Raw genomic sequence first — 25,521 nt, forward strand, 5'->3', positions numbered from 1 at the left:
AGCTTATGTGACCGTTGTGGTCAAAAAGCGACTGTCACAAATGGTCGCACTGATCAAAAAGCAAGCCACAGACCAGTTGCACAATGCTAAATTTTCTGGCTTTGCAAATGCTGGTCACAAACCGTAAACCAATTAGCAGTGCAGCTGAAGTGAACAGAGGTTATAGTATTATATCCGGCTTCTCATTGCTGGTGACCAGTCAATATCGACAAGTCTCGTTTCGAATGAGATCAACAAGGATCGCCCTTGTAAGTGTGAGCGTTGGCCGAGTAGAGCGGCTCCCCGGTTGCATGAGACAGCCGGCCGCGTGCCCTTCTCAACTCACAGGTGTGAACGGGCCTTAAGATAGCCATTCTGAAGTGAACGACGACTGAATTTCTTTTCTTGGACTTTTCTATCTTTGCAGTGAAAGTAGCGTACATGTCATTAGAATGCAGGCAAACATGAGTTTGTTCTCATAGTGTTCCTTCCAAGAGCCAAACAACACCAAACTCTTCCTTAAGTCACATAATGAACTGTAAACAATGACTCTCGTTGGAAGTGCAATAGGAGAGCAAATTACCTTGACACCGGCTTTAGTAATAGAGATGGTCTGCTGTTCCATTGCTTCGTGGATGGCCACCTGATCACGAAGATCCATCTTGTCAAACTCATCAATACAGCAGACACCCTACAAAGAGAGCGGGCAACCCTTGAGCCAGAGGATAATGCACTAAGTCTAGCAAGTAATGTTAGCAAAGAAATGAAAAAAAAAAAAAAATGCGAGGGGCTTGAGCATCGATGCAGGAATCGCAAATTAATACCCCCCACATGGGTGACCAAAGGGCCTCTGCAGCGAAGGACACACATTGAAAAGGTGTTTTTAAGCATGCCATTAATGGCGCAAGATGAATGGCTGTCTCAAAATGGCGGTCTTTTGTAAAAGGGAAGATTCCAGGACTCATTTCCAGTAGGCAGAGAACGGAGGCTTCGTAAGGAGCATATGCTGAAGATCAGTGACCCAAAGCAAAATGATGTCCTCGAATTATTAAAGCAGTAGCTTTAGGGTTCCTGTTAAATGAAAAACCCAGAAAACCCAAAGCCAGAAAAACATTTACCACACCATTATTTTACTATTACTAAGGTTAACAGTAATAAATGATTACTAACAGAATAAACACAGAATAAATGATTACTCTGTCTGGGAAGTTGATGTACAGTAAAACCTCGATAATTCGAACTCGGTTAATTCGAAATCCCAGATAATTCGAAGGTTTTCTGCGGTACCGTATTTTAAAATGTAAATTTGGCCGGATAATTCGAACAGGCGGCCTGCGCCAGCCCGGTTAATTCGAAAATTTGGACTGCTATGCGGCAATGCCTGATCCATGTTTCGCCGCAAACCCGGCGAAACGACGGCCCTATGGAGCCGCAAGGCAAAGCCACATAGTAATGGTGATGATTTATAGGCGAAGCGCCCCAGCCGGAGCACTCTCTGCACAAAAATCGGTCCACAGTGCGCCTCGCGCACCGCCGAAACGCGCCTGCAGAGGAGAAGACGTGCTTCACTGCAACACGGCGGGCATACCAGTTTTTATCACGTGACCTCGCCCCCACTCCATCCCTTGGTGTGCTTCGCCCACTCTTCCCCCGTGCCTCCGACGCTACAAGTACGCCACCACCACCGCCGCACCGGTCTCGCATGCGCCATTTCTTTGTGTTGTGCGCTGTGGTTAGGGGTCGGCTACTGTGCCGTTTTTTTGGACGGGACTGTGCAGAAGTGCTAACTTTGTGACCGTAGCAGTGCAGAAATGCCAAAGTACAAGACTTTAACGCTGCAGCAGAAGTTCTGCTTGATCCAGGAAGCAGGCAAGAGCGCTTGTTCGAAGACCGAGTTGGCCGCTTGTTCGAAGACCAAGGATGAGTCCAACGCAGTCGGCTTCGCCGAGTATATCAACACTGAGAGCGAAGAGCAGACTGGCTACTCTGACTTGGAGAGTGAGATCACTGCTGGTACGAACATGCGCGATGACAGCGACGATAGCGACGACGACACCGACGAGCCTCCCCGAGCACCTGCTCTTTGTGAAGTTATCGGATCGCTGAACGTTATGCGCAGTTTTGTTGAGTGCCGCGGTGGAAGTTCAGAGATGTTTCGTCTATTTGACCAACTCGAGAGCATGACCTTAGGAGCCGCAAACTACCGGACGCGGCAAACCAGCATCTCTGATTACTTTCAGTAGTAATTCAAAATATGCCGAATAAAGGTAACACGTTCCTGCAACGAATTTTTTTGCCTAAGTCTTATTTCTTGGTGTGTTCGGTTAATTCGAAAACCCGCTTAATTCGAAGATTTCTTGCGGTCCCGATGACTTCGAATTAATGAGGTTGTACTGTATTTCCTATGCTACATAAATTCAGAAGTGGCTTGGCAATGTTATCAGAAAAGCATTCAAATTTTGTTAATTTCACCAAAGCTGTCAAGAATTTGAGCATTTGTCCCGTATGCTGGGCGGACAGAGCAGAAAGGTGCAACAAGATATGGGCACTTACGTTGTCAGCCAGCATAAGGGCTCCAGCTTCAATGACAAATTCATGGGACTCTTCATCGCGAACCACAGCTGCTGTGAGACCTGCAGCAGTCGAAGCTTTGCCACTTGTGTACACAGCTCTTGGAGCAAACTCTGACACTTGCCTGGAAGAAAAGAGGCAACAGTACGCTTACTTTAACTGCTCTCCCTCACTTGAAGGACTATAGACACCAATTTTTGAAACGTCGGAAGGAATATAATTGATTTTCTGGTTATACATAGATGCCTCCCAAGCAATCCCAACCTCTCATGTTGCCACGAAGATATTTTAATTTGATTTTAAATACAAGCCAGGCAAATACTCCGTTTTTCAAAACTCATCAACACTGACATCTCTGCGATAAAAACGTGTACACAGGTAATACATTGATGTTATGAAACAGCTGTGACATGGAGTCAGCAAAGCAAAGAGCAGTGACGACACAGGATAGCTCACCGTACCGAACGCGGCGGCGGCGGCGCTGAGTTAGGCTGCGCCCTGGGAATGTTCTGCGCTTCTGCTCGCTTGACTCGATGGCTTTTTACGCTGTCTTCATTGGTGTATGTTATAATTACTTCACCTGGTATTGATTTTGCAGTCTGCATGTTTTTAAAGCACAAAGCTTGGGTATAATTTGTGCAAGCGCGCGGACGCACCCATCGGACTCCGAAAAGGGGGAAGCAGAATTTACTCCTTTTATTTTACGCCAGACTCATACAAATTGATCCTGGTGTATATATGGAGACTGCCTGCTATACCTGAGCCCCAGCAGCATGCCTGTACAGGTGCAAAGCTCCTCCCAGTGCGTCCTGCTGGCGACCGAAAGACGAACTGCGCTGCTCCCTGCCTGCCCTATACTCCATTTCATACATCAAGTGCAACACTACCAAAGCTACAGCTCTTGTTTGCGCTCTCCGCATCTGCGATAAAAAATAGTGCCTGCTCTTGACGAGAGAAAATAATAGTTGCTTTGTCTGCAAGCTTAATATATTTTACATTTGCCATCAACTTCATAAAAAGCACTTTTTTTAGGGAGAAAAGGTCGGATGCGGTTAATTTGTATGTTTTTTTTTATGTCGTTTTTGTTCGTGCCGCGTTTTGCTGCCCCGAAACCTTGCCAGCTGTGCCACCAGATGGCACTGGCTGTGCCCTCCGCGCTGCGCATCTCTTTTTGAGGAAATGGTTCTTTGGTGCGCATTTTTTCTATAAGATCCGCTCTGTGAAGATGTCTAAGCATGCGCAGCATGTTATTGCAAACGTGTATGCTCGGAATAGAGCCCGTTTCGGCAGGAACCACTCGCCTACAGAATGAGCGCATAGTGATACGCCTTCTGTTTTTTTTTCTTGCGGACTACCTGTGTAGCTTTCGCTGCGTTGCACCTGATGTATGAAATGGAGTATAGACGTTGCTAGGCCTAGCTGGTTTTACATTGTAGCGGCTGCGGTCACCGCCGCTTTGTAACGGGCTAAAGCTGTAATAAACATTTGACTTTTGCGCCGCTTTATGGGAAGCCCATCTCATAATAAAATATGTTCATGATTTGCATGACGCCTTCAGCAGTGAAGCTAGCAGACGCCAGGCGTGTCGCGCCGGACAACAGCAGCAAAGCGACTGTGGGAAAGAAAGCGCGCTTGTATCGCTGTAATCACTCCTACCAGCCCCTCTGTATTTGCCAAACAATCCTCCCAATTCAATTGTTATTGATAGTAATTTGTATAAGGAGTTATGTAAGCAAATAAGCTGCAATCCATGATAGATTACCTGATCGCGGCAGCCACGGCTTTAAATGCCCAGATTGCCTTGACAGCACCAGATGACACCACATGCTCCGACAGTGGCGCGCAAGCCTGCCACTGTCAGCCTGCCAATCAGCGCGTGAGCAGGTGTGAATGACGTGAGCACGGAGCGGCGTGGTAGCAGGTTATGGAGGCTATCGCGCCCATGCCATAATGCTCTCTTAAAACTTCTTTTTCTTCGAACACCAGCTTGGTTCACAGGGCTGGCAAACCGCACTGAGAGAGCAGCATCTTCACGGTAATCAGTTCCTTTGTTCAACATGTCGTACCAGTAGACATTTCCTGCACACCAACCGACGAAGCTTTCGTGGCTGATGCTGATTCCTGCTTCGTCGCTTAAGGACTTGAGTCGCTAGCGAGTGGGCCGAAATCAAAGTGCCTGGCAATGTCAGTGATGTCCGCGTCTTCAGGCCAAACAACGTCGCAGTACAAATTATGCTACGTTGAAGCGCTGCTCGACGACAATATTCTCTTGCATATGCGATCACAAGCAGATGAAAAATGCTTCCCGCATGCGTCATTAGATTCTGTGCTTACGTGATCACCAGTCTTGCCAGTAGGGAGCGCTCGTGTTGTGTTCTCGAATCTTTGACGTCATCACGCGCTCATGCTCGGAGAGATTGAAACCGAAGCTGGTCCTGATAAATGCCCTGATAATTAATTAAGGGGAGACGCGGGTCTTAAAACGGTCGAAAATGGTCAAAAAGTCGATTTTGGGAAAAACTCATTTTCGGAAGGTTTGTCCTTTCGAGCATCTACTGTAAAATTATTAACGCTGAATTCGGTCGGGAAATGCGATAAAATCGGCTTTCAAAACACTACGGCAGCGACGAAATGGCCCCGAAAAGAGAGACTTTGTTCGAACTTCCCGCGCGCGCCGCCGGCGTTGCAGCCGGCCGATCGCCGCCATCTTGGGCTTGTTTTGAAGCTGGTTTCTTTGTGCGCAATTTGAGCTATCTCAAAATGGCGTCGCTCAAGCCGAGCGGCGGTTCGGGCCGGTTTCCCGAAGGCCGTTTTCGGGTCGCTGATTGGCTCGCACGCGGCGCGCTTCCCGCGCGCGCCGTTCTGGGCCTCCATTGGCTGGTGTGACCGTCTACGTCATTCTTTTTTTCTTTCTCTTGCGTTCGCCGCTGTGGCTGTCGCTTCGTGCGCGTCTGTTTTTGCGCTCGTGTTTCTCTATACGCCGTGTTTCCGCCTTGTGCCGGGAGTTTCTCTTTGCGATCGAGATGCCGGGAGACAGTCGATTGAAACCGAGCACGCAACGAGCTTTTGGAAGCCGGAAGAAACGTCCGTGGAACAAAAAACAGCAGGCAGCGGCCACCAATGCGTCGCCGGGGCCTGCAGTGCCGGACTCGTTGGATCCGCCGGGTACATCAAGCACGCTGCCCGATGACGACACCGCGGGACCAAGTTGCAGCACGAATCGTATCTCGGATCGTGGTACACTTCGTGTTGATGCTGTGTACTATTCGTCGACCGAGCAGGCGCAGCGTGTTGAGCGATCGGCGCGAGCAAAGTCCGTTCTGTCGGAAAAGTCGGCAACCCAGCGCAAGTTTGACCTTCTTGGCGCGTCAGTGCGGATTACCAGACAGCTAATGCCGGTACCCAGTTCGTGATTGTGGACTTGAAGGTTTTGAACAATTTTTTCGCGCAAGCGAAGTGCGGAACCTGCGAGGCAGGAAGTCTGCGTTTGAGCAAGGCAACAGATAAGGAGTACGGCCTTGCTGTAAAGCTTCTGCTTGTCTGCGAAAACTGCGATTTCGAACAGAAGCAGTTCTCTTCCCCAAGAATAAGCGAAGCAGTTCTCTTCCCCAACTGTTTGCCTGGTGGAGCTCTCGTCTCCTTGGCCCCGGTCCTCACTTTCACCTCAAAAAAAAAAAAGTCAACCCCTAATTTCTCGAAAGTAACCTCTATAATTTCATCACACTTACACATTCGACATTTTTTTTTTTTAAATGTTTCCTTGGATGGAATAAGACACTTTTTGTTTTGTTTTGTAGGGAAACTGATAGGGAACATCTGAGTAACATCCGTTGTCGAAGATTCTTCCCAATATTTTCTGCACTCAGTGTCAAAACTTCAAATGAGTTTTTCTCAGCTTCATGTTTTTTGGTGACATGACTAGCCTTACGGAACTTTTCATTGGGTTTTTGTGGTGCAATTTTAATAAATCTTATACCGTTGAATTCAGAAAGGTTTGAACTGTGGAGCTATGCTATTTTTATATTGCTAAGTTGAACATATCAAATTTATTGAACAATAATGTCAGCTAATTATATTTTCGAATTGTGGGGCATCTACATAATTGAATATTTTTATACTGTGATGTACATCAATGATAATATAAATAGCATAGCTCCACATGGCAGGTCTTTGGCTACAACTACATTTTAATCGGAACGAAAAAATATTGAGGGAAACTGTCCTAACGACCCGTAAGAAATTACCAAATTAGGCTTTGGTTATTTCCCAATAACATTAGAACTAATTGAGATAGAGTAAAACTAATTACATTTTTGAAAACAGGAGGAAGAAATACATATACACACCCAATTTCGTTATTATATCTCTAAAAATAAAAATTTTCATTTTAAGACCAGTGTCTCCCCTTAATTGAGCTGTGCTAGGGTTTTTTGGGTTGCAGTCTCTCAGTTTTGGACCATCGTGGATCGATTAGAGCAAAAATACCGAAACAGAAAATGTATGTGTCTATACTTGGGATTCCATGAAATGAATGATCCAGAATGGCAACTCACTACAGTGCACACATCACGCAGATTTGGCCAAAGAAGTTCTGTGGCTTTGTGCACGCTAATGTTACAATGGCAAAGCCCACTGAAATATTAGGCCCTGAGGAGTATATTTCTCTATAAGAGCAATCCTCACAACTAAACAGGGCAAAAAACACGAAATGGCTCTATCTACCTGATACAGCCTCGTTCACCGAGTTCACGAGTTGCATAAAGGAGATCATTTTCATCATATTTGTTCTCCCTAGAAGTAAAAGGAGAGCAACTACCTTATTTTGTTCTTTGCTTAGCTGTTCTTTGACAGCCTGCATGCCCTCTTTTAGGCCTGCAGTGCATACCCAGGAAGCACGCTCCACACTACATATACTGTATTTACTCGAATGTAACGTCAGTTTTTTTCATGATTTTTGGCTTTCAAAGTCAACACTCGCGTTATAATCGTATACTGTGATTTGGTTGGCCCAGAGCAGTGCTGAGGCGCAGCCATATTGAATCTGTCAGCTCTTGGTTTCGGTTTCCGCGGTTTCATGATGTTATGTTGGCAGCATGGGTACCAGGGAAGCCAAATCAGCCGAATCACAATCTATTCGAAGTCAAAACATAGCACTTTTTGCTCGTAGGCATGTTGTCACCTGTAAAACGCGCTTCTTGCATCTTTCGCAGTGAATTAGCGCAGTTACTCCTGTTGTTATCGCATTTCGCATGATGGCAACGTGCCATGCATAGTATGACGCTCGCTTCAAAAGAAAAGCTATTCTGATAGCAGAAGAAATCGGAAATTCTGCGCCAGCTCGACAGCTAGACGTTTACTAATCTACTATATGTGGGCGGCGGATGCAGCGGAAGGTGATTTTTAAATGTGAGCCTGACTGCAAATGCTTCCTCTGGAAAGCCTTTGCAGTGAGACACATCATCTGGGAGGACGAGAGTGAAAAGAAAGACTCGGTTTCTGAGAACGTGACCTCCTCCGACAATGATGAATGAGCGTTTTTTTGAGACCGCAAGGGCCATAATGTCTATTAAGGGTACTTTTTCAAGCGCTTATCGCCCGTTACATTCGTGGTTTTATTTTCTCCCATTGGGCAGTATGCAAAGTCGGTCATCGCGTTACATTCGAGTGAATACGGTAAATTAAAACACACAAGTACTAGATATGCAACACAGCCTACTTGAGAAACTGGCTCTTGGCTGTACTGGGGTCCCCGACAATGCAGATGTTGATGTCGCCTCTCAGCGTGGTGTTTTCCTCAGTCGTCTTCGGCACTCCACCAAAAAGCATGATCAGGATGCCACGCTTTATCTCGTCACTACCTGCACATTAGAGCCTGAGCTGATAACTGGCCGCAACGATGAACTATAGTTCAAAGAACAAATTCTCGAGCATGTGAATCGCCTCTTATATTATTACATTCTATTGCACTGAACCCTCGACTTTTACACATGACCACAACGTAAGAAAGATGCCCTCTAAGCCTATGACTGCTTTACGGACATCAGATAATTGTCTATTCATTGCAGCTTCTGCAGAAATGTTTGCATAATATTGCCTTCGCAATTTATGGTCTCTCACGTGACGAGACCCTGTCAAGGAGCAAAACAGCCACGACACTTCCATGAAGAAAGTGGACTTTGCACAACAAGAAAGAAAGAGTGACCGCAAATCGGAGTAGGAGGGGAGGGGGGGTTAACTTTCAAACTTTTGCCCACACATTGATTATGCTGTGCCTCAACCTCTCCACTATTTCAGCTAGAACAACATGACAAAACAAAAGACCCACCATGGATGGTGGGAAACAGGCTAGCAATCAGGTTGTGGTAGAGGTTCTTATCCTGGCTCATGGCATAGATGCGGTCCCACTGCTCGGGTGTCAGCTGCTGCTTCATGGCTTCTGGAGTCAGCTCTTCCGCTGATGCAGCTCTGCCCCCCAACTGCAAACAAAAAGTGCAATGTCGAGCAGCAGTGCATGTCAGTGAAACATACCTACGTTTTGTAAAATTCATTGTTTAGTATGCAGACAACTGAGTGCCAAAATTTCATCATCACCATCATCAACTAGACCACACCTACAGCAGGGCGAAGGCCTCTCCCATATTACTCCAACTAACCTAGTCCTGTACTAGCTACATCCATTTGACCCCTGCAAACTTCACCTCATCCACTCACCTAACTTTCCTTCCCTTGGAATACAATTTGTTATCCTTAGTGACCAATGTTTTTCCTCTCTTCACATTACATGCCCTGCCCATGGCCATTTATTCTTCTTGATTTCCACTAAAATTTCATTGATTCAAGTTTTTTCTCAGACCCACTCTGCACGCTTCCCACCTCTTAACGTTACTCCTACCATTTTTCGTTCCATAGATCTCTGCATTGTCCTCAGCTTAAGTAAAACCCTTTTCGTTAGAGTCCATGTTTGAGCCCGACGGGTAAGTATCGGTAAGATGCAACTGTTATATATTTTCCTTTTCAGCAATACCGGTAAGCTGCTAGTCATAACCTGCAGGTACTTGCCAAATGCGCTCCATCCTAATCTTATTCTCCTGGGTATTTCCTTTTGACGGTCCGGATCTGTTACCACCTGTCCAAAGTATACATATTCGCCTACCACTTCCAGTGTTTCGCTACCTATTGCAAAATGTTGCTCTGTTAAGAGGTGTTGAACATTACCTTGGTCTTCTGCATATTAACTTTAAGGCCTACCTTCCCGCTTTTCCTGACTAGATCACAACATGACATGAAAATTTATTTCAGACTAAATGAAATTCTCAATTTAGCTACAATAAAAACAGAATTTGCCCATTTTCATTTTTCCAAAACCGACAAGTGAGTAGACCTACAATGGCACATTACTCTGAGAGTCCACTCACATTTTTAGAGATGTAAGTCTAAAAATTATGGGGGCACTTAAGCTCTGCCTTTAAGAGTATGATGCAATAGCGTAGGCTACCACCCCATATATAAAGCCCCATTTTAATAAAGCCACATGAATGTGCCTGCGTGGCCTAGGAGTAATGTGAATGCAACGGTCCTGGCAGGCTGATTCTGATATCACCCTTCCATATGAAAGGAGAGGCCTGAGTTGGCAGCTCCTGCCAAATGTAACGTCAGGCAACCATACGTCCAGTCAGTGCTCAGCTATGTCAGCTGCCAGCTACCGCCTGCCAGCGCCACGCTCACAACGTCAACGGCGGCCGCTGGATTTTCGGTGAACGGGGCCTTTAATGCTATCACGTTGAAGAGACAGAACACTGGCCAAAATATGTCAATACTATGGTGGAGATGAAAAGATCTTGCCTCATATAGTCTACATCGAGCACTACAATATCAAAGAAATTAGGTTTTACAATCTTAATTTGTTATTGAAAATCGCATAAAAACAACTGAGGCGCTATCTAGCAGAGAAACCCTATTACTTTCGCTGTAGTACCCCACGTGACTATATGTCAGCAAAATATAGCTGATTTTCATAAGTGCACACTGTGCTTTTTTCCCACTAAACGCTTGTAATTTATTATATTTTGCGCTCTCTCCAGTGCGTCCTTGAACAAAAACCACCCCTCCTTTCGCACCGCGAGAGGCATGCTTTCAGCTTTTATCAAGAGATGGCACCACAATGTTTAAAATTCCGTGAATGACGCTATGATAGTGCCCACTAAAACTTTCGTCAACGAGGCGTGCGTTATTGTGCCATAACAGCCTTGAGTGTGGAAACTGAAAAGGATGCTATTTTATGCAAAGATGTCTAATTACAGTCCGGCAAGTGAAATTTATAATTGTTTTCAGTACGTCTTTTTTGTCTACCACCAGTCGTCATCGCGGTCGCTGCTCGTAGTTTCCCGCATCAGACTACATAAAAACAGGCGCATGCAGTGATTGAAAAATTCTCGGTAAAATTTTCTACAGCGTTTCTACCGAAACCACTGTGGAATCGAACATTTTAGACATCAATCTTTTGATTGCGCCGGAAAAAGTTCGAGACCTAAATTCCAGTGTTCTGTCCCTTTAAAATACCAGGATACTCCACATAAGCGCTTGACCATTGATAACATACAGCACTCAACTGCAATCGTTCCTACAACACAAGAATGGTACTCACAAGTACAGTATGCAGCTTTTGCTGCAGCATGTTGCAAAGTATGACATAGCCCGTCTGTCGCACTCAATAACTCAACAAGCAGAAGAAGGGGGAGCACCTCTTGAAGAGTTAGTCTCCACCACTGAACATAAAGATAAGCATAAAAAATATGGGGATATTTCTACAGATCTTTTACTCTGATGGCGACAGTAAGGGAAGATTCTGCAGTTCTTGCAGGAATTTATATTCTAAATTAGCACACAAAGCCAAGCCATATGAAGGATTATAGTTACTGGAACAAACTCCAGGTTCCGTTCCAAACTCCAGATTCCTTAATTTCGTTTTTTCCTACGACCAGTCACCACGTTTTGCAGAGTTTAAGCCTACTTTCACATTTTCTCTTAAGTTTTCTCGTAAATGCAGTGACATAGCAATACTGCTAGGATTTCAGCTTGCAAAAAATATGCCTGCAACTTATATTGTGCCCAGAGAGAGAGGGAGAGAACTCTCCTTCCCTCGCTAGGGGTTCCAGCATAATCTTGCTGCCCCGTCTTTGCAGGCGCTGGTATCTGAGCAGCCATCACCCGAGCCCACAGGTCTGCCCATTGCCGCAGCTTTGGCTTATCACTGCCACACGACTTGACACATTGGCTGTGCACTTTAGCCAGGCTGCAGCAAAACTATTTGCTTTCCTCAATGTGACAAAGGCGCCACTGGTGCTTAGCTGACCGAGTGGCATCACTGTGCAACTGATTCATTCCCGTCTCATTGCATTGCCAAAACGGCATTGATTGGAAAGTACTCCCCTTTCCATCAGCAGTGGTTCGAACTATGCACGACGACGAAGCTTTCTTTTCTTTTTTTTTGACAATGCTTCAATAGGCTTTCCTCCGGCCGCTATGAAAGGAAGTGGCGCTAGAGTAAATGGGGAACAATGGATTCTATCGGTTTCCTACCCTCCTGAAGCTCCAAGTGTTGATCACCACCGGTAGCGACTCTGAGGAGCTCTTTGGAGAAGTTTTGCAGCAAGAAGATGCAAAAACCATCACTTTTTTCTCTCAGGTTTAGAGAAAGAGTGCAAATGAGACTTCACCAGCGCGGTCTGATAGTGACAGGCAAATCATCATCCTACACAGGTGTTTACGACAATGCTGGAGATGCCAGGGCTCTAAAACTGCAGAAACTGCCTGCATGCTAGATGAGCTGTACCCGCTCGGCCAAGCACGGGTCTCATAGGCCACTTTGGTGACAGACACAGATTTGAGCGGTCGCATGTGGATAACAGCTCCCACATGTGCCCTGTTTCATGGAATACCTCAGGCATAATCTTTGGAGTGCTGCATCAGTGGATTTATTTGGGCTGTTTTCAGTATGGCATCCAGTCTTTTCCCTGGGCCTGCACAGGTCATGCTATGACGAGGTTTTGCTGTAACTGCGATAGACTTCATTATATATAGCCTTAATAAAATCCATCATCATCATCATCAGCCTGACTATACCCACTGCAGGGCGAAGACCTCTCCCATATTTCTCCACTTAACCCGCGGTGAATAAAATCCATGCCTATCGGTTAATGTCGCATTAATTACTGCCATTGCTTGCTCTCTCTGTAGTCTGCAGTCGTCGCTGCATATAAAACGTTAGGGTTTGCATGTGCCGACAGCTTTGGAAAAGCAAAGGGCTCATACCGAAAAATTTTGTATTAAACTGTCCTGCTGAGCTAGCTTCTCTGTTGCTCTGTTGTTTATTTGTGCGAGAACATTTCGAATGCAAAAGAAAACAAAAACAAAAAGCAAAAGCAATATGTAGCAACTGAGGAGAGCAGGCAGGATTTAGAGGCTCTTTAAATGGAATACTGAGAACTAGCACCAAGTTTTTGTTCCTGGCTGAGTCCGACAGCTCAGCCTTTCTTGAACATTGTGGGTCCTTCTGCACATCCTTGCAGTTTTCACAGTGCTTGGTAAGCTATATGGGAGTGCAGTGCATAACCTCTAATTTTTAATAGCACTTAGATGCAGAAGTTTGGCATTTTTAAAAACTTCTGCAAAATACAACTTCCTTACAGTGTACGCAGGGTCTGACAGGGATATGGTGATTGACAGAAAGCAATAAATGTAGATGTCTGCACATGAGGCCACTCACTCACCCTGGGGTTGGTCTGTTCAACAGTGCAAGCCAGAAAAGCGAGCCTGTAAGACATTTCACGCACGCCGAGGTTCTTGAGGCCCCGCACACCGTCAGTCTCGAAGCCCTCCATACCCCTGTGGTGGGCTGAGCTCTCCGTGCGCAGGCCTGGATGCATAAAACCTTCATTGCGACTACAAGCCAGAACTTCTCTTACCTCAGATAGTGATTTTAACCATATGAACCAACACATCTGAGAACACACTTTTTTACTTGATCTTGAGCACATCACACACGAACGTAACCACCAAGAAGTCACGGTGGGAAAACGGCGCATAGAAAGAAATTTCAGCTGAGACACTTAGGACTGTTGACATGTATGAAGGCTTGCTCGCGCAATGCGCTGCGTGATTCCCGATTCCCATGCTTTCTCCTGTGGTGCGCGTCACTACGCGACTGTTAATGCATGCCCTCTGCACTCGTTCTGCTTCTCTGACGGCGCACTCTCCACCACTCTTCCTTTGACAACACCCTGCCACGGGAATACCTGTTGTTCATGCCATTGTCCCGCTTTAGTGGCTCGTTGCTATGCCAACCAGCGAGGCATAACAAGGTTTTTTTCGTCCCTTGCCGCAGACGCTTCCTATCCATGCCGTACACTAGCCAAGTAAGGCTTTCACCGCAGAAAAAAAGGTGAGACTAGACAAACTAAACATACAACCATACATGCAATTATTGTTCAGTCTTAAAGACAGAAAGGTACTAGTACTCCATACTTACACACACTCAAATTCTACCAAACAATGCAAACGTGTGAGCTACTGACGCACCCATATTCTATGGCACACTTCCAGAAAGCACAATGACACCACATGCAGAGCAGGTCTACAAACATAAATATAATGCCTCAAGCTAAATTAACTACAGCAGCCAACTGATTATTCTAACTCCAATAATTCAGACTTGAATGATATTTCGGGTCGTTTAGAGATCAAAAGTTAAAAAATTTCGGACTCAAATAGATGACAGCAATACAGCCAAATCTCGATATGCTATAACTCCCTGTTATCTGAATATAAACGAAACATGGGGAGAAGCAAAGTATATGACATTTACAGTTGAGTCCCGCCACAACGAATACCGCCACAACGAAATTTCCGCGACAACGAATAATTTTTTATTCCCCGCGAGTATCCTATAAGAATTAATGGCCTAAATTTCTCTGCACAACGAACCATTTTTGCAGAGCGTTTCCGCTTCAACGAAATTTTCGCGTTCAAAATCGAAACCGAAACTAGTTTTATTGGCGAGAAGTCCAAGTCAAATCCAAAGCCACATTAAGCATGAAATCACGTGATTGCAGTTCCGCCATTTTGGCTTTGTGTCGTGGTCGCGTTGTTCACTCGCTGCCTTTCTCTTCGACAACGACGAGTTTTCATCCGCAGGACACGATGGCAACGCAAGTGAAAAAACGCAAAACTCTTTCCCTTGAGCAAAAAGCTCAAATAATCGCCCAAGCAGAAAGCGGAAGGAAGAAAGCAGCAATTGCTGAAGACTTCGGAATTCCTGCAAGTTCGCTGTCAACGATTCTAGGCAATAAGGACAGCGTGAGAATGGCACTTGCTTCAGGCACATCCTCGAAGCACAAAAAGGTGACGCGGCCCCTCCATGAAGAGTTGGACAAAGCAGTGCATGCGTGGTTTGTGGAAGCACGAGCCAGCAACGTCCCCCTGTCCGGAAGCATCGTCCAGCAGAAAGCCTTGAACTATGCATGCCTACTTGGCATTGATGATTTTAAAGCCAGCATTGGCTGGCTAAACCGTTTCAAGGCCCGCCATAACATCGTTGGAAAAGTGTTGTGCGGCGAGTCAATGTCAGCAGACGTGGACGGAGCAGCTGCTTGGAAGGCGAGTAATATGGCCGGAATTTTAAGCAACTTCGCGCCTGCAGACATTTACAACGCCGACGAGACCGGGCTATTCTACGAGATGTTGCCGGCTAGGACGCTCGACTTCAAGGGGCAGCGCTGTCATGGCGGCAAACACAGCAAAAAACGCATCACAGTGCTGCTTTGCACAAACATGGATGGCTCGGACAAGCGTCCGCCGTTAGTCATAGGCAAAAGTGCCAAGCCGCGCTGTTTTAAGGGAACTCGTAGCCTACCTGTGCAGTACAAGGCGAACAACAAGTCATGGATGACCCGCGCTATTTTCACCGAGTGGATGATGGCATTCGACCGCGACATGAAGCGGCAGGGCCGTAAAGTTTGCTTGCTTTTGGACAATTGTTCAGCGCATCACTCCGACGAAGTCAAGCTCACTAACACGGAGCTGAGGTTTTTCCCTCCCAATTGCACGTCTGTCTTACAGCCTCTCGATCAGGGCGTGATTCTTAGCCTGAAGCGCGCTTACCGCGGGAGGTTAATTCAGCGGCTGCTTTTTAACACTGAAACCGGCCGAGACACGAAGGTGGACTTGTACGTGGCACTGCAGATTATGTCTGCTGCCTGGAGCACACTGGGGCGCTCAGTAATTGTGAACTGTTTCAGGCACGCCGGATTTGCCGAAGGTCGACCCGTACACTCTGCTGGCCTAACACCAGGCGTTACAGACGACGACGAAGAGGCGTCACCGGCTCCGGGGATCGCGGCCGCCTGGAAAGCGCTGGGAGAAATAGGAACCGTGCCGCCTAATCTTGAGCTCGACGAATACATCGGCGCTGACGCTTGTGTTGTTGTTCACGAAGATGTGAGTGATGAGCAGATCATAAAAGCTGCCCGGAATGATAAGGACTCTTCCGATGAAGAAGACGACGACGTACAGGAAGCGCCGGCTGCGGCAACCGCCGTACAGGTGATGGACGCTTTTGATGTCATCAGGAATTTCGTTGCTGTCCGAGACGACGATGTTGCAATGGGTTTGCTGACCGAGTGCGAAAATCGCGTGACGGCGTTGCTCGCCGTGAAGCGTAAGCAAACCAAGCTTACAGATTTTTGGCATTAAACGCCTTTGCTGCTGCTTGGGCAATTCTTTCTGCGTTTCACGTCAAATTTTTGCGATAACGAAGTTCCGCGAGAACGAATTTTTTTTCGTGCACCGTGAATTTCGTTATAGCGGGATTCAACTGTAAAACTAATTTTTCGCAGAAAAGTAATTTTTTTTTTTTTTTTTCAAGCTGACGAATTTTTCAGACTGTTCAATTATTCGGACCATTTCCCTGGTCCCGCCAAGTCCGAAAAAATGGTCAGCGACTGTATCCTGCACTTGAGCCTTCACTGTTTGCGTGACTTGCCGAAAGCCTTTTCAAGAAGTTGAGCGGACCAAAAACTACTTTTGCTTCTTCATGGCGCCATCACTGGCTGCATTTATCGTCGGATCACGCATGAACTAAGAAACAAGGTCGTCCGCAACAAAAAATACCCACCAGCACACGCGAATGGCACGAAACGACAGACTGGTGAACGACACACAACACAGTGAAAAAAGGCAGGCAGGTAGGCCTGCTGGCTAAAGCATATTAAACCACAGCTTTGTGGTGGCCCTAGGAGTTAGAACTGATGATGATAATGCAGCCCACACAGGACATGCACACAGAAATTTTATCCGGATTCTTAATACTGACGTTCTTTGATTATAGAATAAAAAATAAATTATGTACATTATTCTGAAATTTGTAGTTCTTAAATATTTTTACATTAAGATATCAGAAATCTGCTGGGGATTTTAAACAAATTCGTTAATGTGGTGTTCGCAGTAAAGAAATTTGACTGCACTGAAGTTATTCCCGTGGCAAACTGTGGTGACCGCAGAGTGCATGCACGATTACTGCTGCAGGAGACTATGGGCAGAGTCTTCGGTTACGTGTCAGTTTAGAAAAATACAGACACCAAATTTTGGTGTCATTTTTCTTCTTGCTAATGATACGGAAGACATACCTATAGATGGATCACCACGCGGTGTTCGCCTACGATCACTAATAATTTTTAATTGAATTTTATTTTTTCAGGAGTTTCGATTCCAGCAGCCGAGAGATGGCTGTGACATCACAATCAAGGCTAGGTCATGTGCAGCATGAAAAAACAGTGTTACAATCACTGACTCTTCATTTTTCGTTATCCCTATATTTTTAGGAAGGCTGGCTTTAGCGTTGTAGCGAATTAAAAAAACATAGGCACAAATTATATTGCTGTCCTTTTCATCCCTCCTGTAGCCTAGACTTCACTTTGACGTCACAACCATCGCTCGGCTGTTGAAATTGAAACAGGTGAGAAAAGGAATTCGATAACAAATTACTCAGCAGTCATAGGCAAATATTACACGGTGGTGATCTGTGTACAGTAATGTCTTATGCATCATTACAAAGGATAAAACACAAACTCAAAAATTAGGCATCTGTAGTCTTTTAAGAAAATGGCTGTGCTCTCCGAAGTGAAGACTGTGCAAATTCGACAAAAAGCTTTGTAGTTCCAGCTTTTGTGGTACCTACACTAACTCATGTTTCACCTCTTATCAAACAGTATGATATTGTCGGCTTCGAAGTTATTTTCTGGTCACAACCACAACTATGAAAACCAACACCGACAGACCGTTTGCCTCAGGCAATATGGTACAACCTCGATAATTCGAACTCGGTTAATTCGAAATCCTGGATAATTCGAAGGTTTTCTGCGGTCCCGTATTTTCCAATGTAAATTTGGCCGGATAATTCGAACAGGCGGCCTGCGCCAGCCCGGTTAATTCGAAAATTTGGACTGCTATGCGGCAATGCCTGATCCATGTTTCGCCGCAAACCCGGCGAAACGACGGCCCTACGGAGCCGCAAGGCAAAGCCACATAGTAATGGTGATGATTTATAGGCGAAGCGCCCCAGCCGGAGCACTCTCTGCACAAAAATCGGTCCACAGTGCGCCTCGCGCACCGCCGAAACACGCGCCTGCAGAGGAGAAGACGTGCTTCACTGCAACACGGCGGGCATACCGGTTTTTATCATGTGACCTCGCCCCCACTCCATCCCTTGGTGTGCTTCGCCCACTCTTCCCCCGTGCCTCCGACGCTGCAAGTACGCCACCACCACCGCCGCGCCGGTCTCGCCTGCGCCATTTCTTTGTGTTGTGCGCTGTGGTTAGGGGTCGGCTACTGTGCCGTTTTTTTGGGTGGGACTGTGCATAAGTGCTAGCTTTGTGATCGTAGCAGTGCAGAAATGCCAAAGTACAAGACTTTAACGCTGCAGCAGAAGTTCCGCTTGATCCAGAAAGCAGGCAAGAGCGCTTGTTCGAAGACCGAGTTGGCCAAAAGGCATGGCGTGCCCCTCTCTACGTTGTCCACAATATTGAGCAACAAGTCAAAAATACTAGAGGCTTACGGCAAGACCTATTCTTCGAAGTGGTCACGAGTGCGGGCTCCCACGTATCAAGATGTGGAAGCTGCTCTGCTTCGCTGGCTGCAGAAAGCAAACGCTGCCCACCTTCCCGTCAATGGAACGCTACTGCGGGAGAAGGCCAACGACCTAGCTTGAGAGCGAAGCGACATTGAGAAGCGACATTGAGAGCGAAGAGCAGACTGGCTACTCTGACTTGGAGAGTGAGATCACTGCTGGTACGAACATGCGCGATGACAGCGACGATAGCGACGACACCGACGAGCCTCCCCGAGCACCTGCTCTTGGTGAAGTTATTGGATCGCTGAACGTTATCCGCAGTTTTGTTGAGTGCCGCGGTGGAAGTTCAGAGATGTTTCGTCTATTTGACCAACTCGAGAGCATGACCTTAGGAGCCGCAAACTACCGGACGCGGCAAACCAGCATCTCTGATTACTTTCAGTAGTAATTCAAAATATGCCGAATAAAGGTAACACGTTCCTGCAACGAATTTTTTTGCCTAAGTCTTATTTCTTGGTGTGTTCGGTTAATTCGAAAACCCGCTTAATTCGAAGATTTCTCGCGGTCCCGATGACTTCGAATTAACGAGGTTGTACTGTACTTCTTCATTCTGACTTCCTGCGCCAAATTTTGCTGCCGCCACTACGTGTTTGCTTTTACATCTGGACTTTGTCCCATATTGTGTGCGCTTGTCGGCAATATGCTGAACAGAACTGTCATCGAAGGTTCAGTAAATGCATGCAGTTGCCGCTCTTTATTCACGATGCACGTGGACACAGTGCAATGTGATCGCACTGCTCTGATGGAAGTGTCAGAGTGCATAAGACTACTGATCGCTTTTTCTTCAGCAGTTCCAGCTTCGAAGTATTTCAAAAATATTCAAATAATGATGTTCACTTCAAAAACCCAAATCAACTAACGCATCATTCGCTTCAATATTTGAAATGTTCAAACATTTGAACAACCCTAGATAATGGCTTCGAGACCACGTCCCCCTTTGTGGCTTAAAACACTAGCACTGGATTGTAAAATTAAGGAATCAAAACCAAAGTCAGCTCCTTCACAAGCATTTTCACCTGAGCGCATAATGCAGCATGGAGTGCACGCCACAAATGATGCAAAATAGCAAGTACATCCACCTACCAGGCGTGGTCATCTGGCTGACATCTGGTACCACAATAAGTGTGCCCGTGAAATCGCAACGGTCACCAGCTTGGGCCACTTCAACCGCTTCTGCACGCACAATCACCTCCACGCTGAAAATAAGAAAGAAAACATAGCATAAAAACTGCTTGTTAAGCACCACCTAACAGCAACTAGGCAAATTTAATAAAGGGGGAGAAAGAAGCAACAGCCTTTTTTATTGGAAGCTTCCAGATGGTGCTGCCATCCAAAAGTGCATAGTGTGGAGTTCAGGTATTCCGCGGCAGCCTTTTGCACGGCCACTGCCCGCTCCCCAGTTATTCTTCTCTTTCCCTTTCTCCCGCCTCAGGCAGCGGAGAGATGTCCGGACGACTTGTCATTGTCGTTCGGCCGCAGGTCCACTCCGGTGTCTAGTCGATTTTCTCATTGGCGCCTTTTGGCAGGAACACGGTACCGCTTCGACGGCCGCGTTACCGTCCAAGCGGGGCCAAGAAGAAGACCCCTCCTGAGACATTGCAAGGTGCATACGCTACTGTTCTTGTCCGACAACCTTTGTCTGCACAGACCAGTGTGTACTAGAGCTCGCCCACTCCGGAGAGTACCTGAGAGCGCAGCTCGAGCCTGCAGATCGTGATCCAAAGATCCACGACAGGCATACCTTAAGTTTAAATATGGGCCACGAGCACGCACCCAAAGACTGAGGTCAGGGGCGGTGTCTAGAAAGACAGAATTTAATGTGTTCGCTTTTGCTCAAGATGGCGACTTGACCACATCCTCACTGACAAATTCGCGCTTTCTCATTTTCTTCCTCCTCGCTGGCTCGGTAAGAAGAGCGGCGCTAAAGATTTAACACACTCCCGGCCACGAAATGTCAGGTGTTGATCTCCAAGGGTACAAGGTTCTGTATTTCTCGCATAGTGACAAATCCGTCGCCAAACTTGACCTTGCAGAAGCCTTGGTTTGGTAAAATTTGTGCTTGTTTCGTGGTGCCTCATGTAGCCTCCAGTTGTCGAAGGTGAGTAGATGGGCACCATCAAGCCCAAGAAGACATAAGGAAGCAAAGATGGTATCAGGAATATTGGTGTCATGTTTATGGCATTGAATAGTCCTTCGGTAGTAGGATTTATCCAAACGCATTCATTGTACTCCTGGCACATGTATCCAGGCACCAGGCTGCTCACACTCACTCTCGTGTCTAGATCCGGATGCACCTTGCTGGACATCCAATACAGCTTGCTGCTAGATTGCTTCATCGCGAGAAATGCTTGAAACGTTGACTGACTCGCCAGTGGCATGGCCATCCGCGTGAAGTAGCGAATGAGTTCTATCCTCTTGGCTTCCAGTTAGTACTCAATGCAGACGTTGGCATTGTAGAGCTCCGCGGTGATGTGTACAAGTTCGGCCAGCAACATCCAGTCTTCTGTTATCAGGTGATTTTTGAGGACTTTCTTGCTATCTAAGGCCAAGGTACGTAATGTTTTTTGTATTCGTTCCATAGTTTGGTTCCAAAGCTTTCCTGGTTGGTCACAGAATCAAAGAACCACATGGCGTAAGGGTAGATGTTCTCAGTCGAATATAGGCAGGGAAGTGACCTGGCCGGAACATTATCTTGGTGGTGGGTGTGGCCCAAGGGAAGAAGGAACTGAAACTTCTCAGAGAGGAATGGCGCCACGAAAGTCAAGAAGCGGTAGCGGAGATAGTCAAAGATAGTGCGTGTGTCAGTCTCCCCTGTCGCTGTGGAAGGCTGTTGAAACATCTCGGAGGACCTGACGATCAGCTTGGAGATGCGAAAGTGTCTTCGATCCCGCAGGAGAACGGCAAAGTACTGGTCCTGCTTCCAGAGAGAGTGGTATTCTTCCCAGATATTCAGAAGAGGTATGGCCTCTGTCTGCTGTATGAGAGCCCGCACAAGGCACACGAAGGATTTTTTCGGCTCGCGCTCGAAGTCGTGCATGACTGGTCTCCAGCACGCAGATGTTGCGCATGACACCCTGCAAGTCCTCTCGATTGTTCTTTCCTTTGTACTCGACGATGCAGTCCATGCACAGGTTCGACACCTGGTAGAGAGATCGTTCCTTGGTATTATCGTCGAGCTGCGGCCTAGAGGTATGATTGAAGTAGCGGTGTAGCTTGACCACCGTGGTCGCCACAACGAGGTGGCGGTGAGACCGTGTGTCGAACAGATACTCACTTCCGCAGCATTTGTGTCCATATGCGTGGCCATAAAGGTCGGCACAGAGATTCACAGGGTTCTGCTCACAGTTTTCTGGGCACAGTGCCAGCCAGCGGCAGTCCGGGTGCCTTAGATGATACTATTCTGTGGCCGTCTCATTGACTCGGCCAGAACGTGGTCCAAGAACGTCGTTGCAATGGAACAGATCCCGAAGAAGGCCTTCGGAAGTGCTCTGGCTGTTTGTCTTCTTGAGTCGATCGGGTACCCTGCGGTGCGGGTCAGTGGCCTGTAGCACCTGGCAGCGATTAACGCTATTGCCGCCACTCAAATTCGCCCGAAAAAACAGATGGTGATAACTAACTTCTTTACCAAATAAAGGTATGTCATCCAGGGGCACATTTCATGTTGTTTTTTTTTGTCCATTTGATAGTTCGACATTTGGATAATTCGACAATTTTTCGCGGTCCCGTCGATGTCGAAGCAATGAGCTTTTACTACAATCTGACCAATCTCTGGTCTACGTGGATGTAGCATAGCACCATCTGGCGCCGTCATATGCATGACAGCCTCATTCACTACACCAGACACTGCTATGGCGAAAATCATTGCCATCGCTCTCGCCAATAAAGCTCGGCACATGCAATACTACAGCTCCTACATCATATTGGACTTTCTTGCAGCCTGCCATGCATTAACAATGAGTAGCGTACTGCACCTTGCGCTCTACGAGTCCTGGGACTCTGGCGTGCACAGGACCACGTTCTCACCAGGACTCCAGGTTACAAAGGCTTTGAAGGACGCAACACCCATCGTGACTACGCCCACCGAGCATCCACCTTAATCACCGCCTGTACTCTCACATCACAATAATCTCTCTTCTGTGACTGCCTGCGATCTCTGCTCCATAGAGACCAGCATTTCCAAGTACCCACCACTCACAGTGCACCCCAACCAATATTCTGAATGAACAGCGACGAAGAAATTGTGTACAAAGCCTTTCTATGAAAATCTATTTTCTTATAAGCTATGCTGAGGTACCCCAGAACCAACTGCCCCATTCTTTATGTAGTGTAGGCACAAAAGGCAGAAGAAGGAACATGCTAACACAAAGAGGAGACACACAGGCTGACAACCTGTTGCAAACCCTTTCTTGTTATCTTGGCAACGATGCAATCAGAAGGCATTCCCACACCCAAAAAGAATGCAATAAGCTCTTGCCCTCGTAACACAGCACACAAAAAACATGACAAACAAGGAAAAAGTATAGTATGTGCAAAAGCAAACTCGCTATAGCATGATCGTCTCCAGCGCACCTGCGAGGGATGTTTCCTCGTGGGAGCTCTGCCTGCGTTTCCTGGATCCGCACCTTCTGGAAATCCACGAAGGTCGACCTGTTGGTGTCAAGAATGAAGCGCGTCCGGTTTTGGCACACAGGATTCCGGCAGATGGTTGGCTGGTGAGATGCAAAAAGGAAAGCAACAAAAGAGAGTCGGAAAGGCAGTGAGATGTTCAAAAGCACGAAGAGAGAAGAGGAGGTGTAATATCATTTAACGCACCATCTCTCAAGACAGCCTGGTTATAAGAGGTGACGCTGTAAACAGTGACACTAATAATGATCTAAAAGGAAAAAAAAAATTATAAGAAAAGAAAAAAGGGTCGAAATGCTTACAAAAGCCCACTGTTACTATCTAAGCCCTTATGACCAGCACCGACCTCCAAACCCGCTCTGGTTTTATCAAGTTTGCTTTACCATGAGCAAGTACACAGTATGTGCGTGAAAAGAAAAAGTGAATAAAAGAAAAAGAAAGCCAGCGCAGAAGTCAAACATCGAACAAAACAGAAATTAAAAAAGAAATGTGAGCGCAACACAGTATATTCGAAGTGCGCAGTGGCGAACGGTGGCGCCAGGAGCCCACGCAGCAATCGGAGAACACGTGCGGTCAACGCCATGGAGGAAGAGAAGGAGCATGAACTGCCCCGGCTGCGGAGCTGGTTACAAGGGTCAACGGCGACGCCGATGCGAAACGCAGGAACGGGTGCCAAAGAGCTGCGCTCTAAAAACACTGAAGCAGCTTAATTCTAGGCAAGCTCTTTTTTGTTTCGTGCATGCGTGTACCTGGTGCAGCCAGTCCAAATGAGCGGTGGCTGCTCACTTGGGCACGGTCACCGTGCACATTTCGTCTGTCCAAACATTGTTGGGAGCGCTGCAATATTATAACACATGAGCGCAGTTGCGTGACTTTTTTTTTTTTCATGCTTTGCAGGCTTTATTCAATGCCGGAAAAAACGGCCGCAGAAAGAAAACTGGATGTGTTGTTTCCGAGCCCCTTCTACAACTTGATGAAGCCCACTTGGTCCCAAACTGAGTAATAAAAGTATTGAAGAATTCAGCTTAGCTAATTATTACTAATTGGGCAGAATGCAATAATATTCTGAGGAGCACTGCATGATTTCAAAACGTATCCCGTTGGTTTCCCCAAGCTTTATTTTACCACTTTTTTTAAATCCTTCATTCAAGTTATGTGAGACATCCTGTATATATATTGTAGAAAAGGTCATGTGTTGTGGCGTTACATCGCAACCTGCTATTAGCATGTCCTGCCGTCAGCATGAGGAAAACATGAGTGTCCGAGCTTCCAACTAGTTCTGGTAATCGCCATTTTCTTTGGGCTTCTGAAGCTGATGACCTGCCTTATATTATATGCATAGATTGCAACCCCACACTTGCAGCTTGAGATAAGAAGCGTGCAAAGGAAATCATATGAAATAATTATCGCATGCAGCAGTTTTACCTGCGTGTATTTGAACTGCTGCTCCACACCACCGACGACAGTCTGGCAGTCGGCACAGACGAAAGTGCCGCTCACAAGCTCTGGATGCACAGGATGGGTGCGGACAACCTGGCCACTGATCTTGAGGAGACTCCCCACTTTGGCTGTCGTCAGCTCACGCACCCTGGGCATTGTGCAAGCGTCACAGTGTAAATTCTGGACCAGACACTGTCCCGCTAAGTTAACCAAAACTATATTAGATACTCGAGGCAGAACCAAGAACAGCAAGAGCTAGCATGGGTGAAATGTAAATGACTAAATAGAAAGTAGAGAGAGAGAAAACAACACACTGCTAGCGGGATCAGAACCTACGATCTCTACAACCTCAATGTTTTGCTTCCGGTGCTCTTGCCAACTGAGCTACACAATAGCCAATCAATTTTCTACTTTCTTGGGTTACGACTTACTGTATTTAGATATGGTGTTCTAGATAACAAAGCCACTAACCGCAGCAAAGAGTAAAATTCAAGGACTTTCAGGACCTCTGTATATTGTAGGGTTTTCAAGGCCTCAAATATTGGATTTTGGAAATCGAGGGTCTTCAAGGGTTTTAAGGACTGCTAAAAACCCTGCTGTTCTAAATGACATGCATAAGTGAAAAGGGCATGGCAACAAGCATAACAGAGCAGTAAAAAAAATGATTCCTCTGATTTCTATTACTCCGCTGCATACAACTCAATGGATTGATGTAATTCCTTTAG

General features: G+C 46.5%; 1 protein-coding gene across 1 annotated transcript in view; it reads right to left on the bottom strand.

Moving 5' to 3' along the window:
- Mcm6 (minichromosome maintenance 6) overlaps window positions 1-25,521 on the bottom strand; it is a 54,465-nt gene that overhangs the window by 15,175 nt on the left and 13,769 nt on the right. Inside the window, exons 4-11 of the mRNA XM_084606844.1 lie at window positions 24,782-24,944; window positions 23,303-23,442; window positions 19,817-19,929; window positions 13,320-13,465; window positions 8,876-9,026; window positions 8,267-8,408; window positions 2,533-2,674; window positions 563-670 (exon numbers count right to left, since the gene is read on the bottom strand). Coding sequence (XP_084462970.1) covers window positions 563-670; window positions 2,533-2,674; window positions 8,267-8,408; window positions 8,876-9,026; window positions 13,320-13,465; window positions 19,817-19,929; window positions 23,303-23,442; window positions 24,782-24,944 — 1,105 coding nt within the window. The remainder of the gene's footprint in view (window positions 1-562; window positions 671-2,532; window positions 2,675-8,266; window positions 8,409-8,875; window positions 9,027-13,319; window positions 13,466-19,816; window positions 19,930-23,302; window positions 23,443-24,781; window positions 24,945-25,521) is intronic.

This window comes from Amblyomma maculatum, chromosome 6 (assembly GCF_055883805.1).
Source record: "Amblyomma maculatum isolate TAMU_Amacu chromosome 6, ASM5588380v1, whole genome shotgun sequence".
NCBI lineage: Eukaryota > Metazoa > Arthropoda > Arachnida > Ixodida > Ixodidae > Amblyomma > Amblyomma maculatum.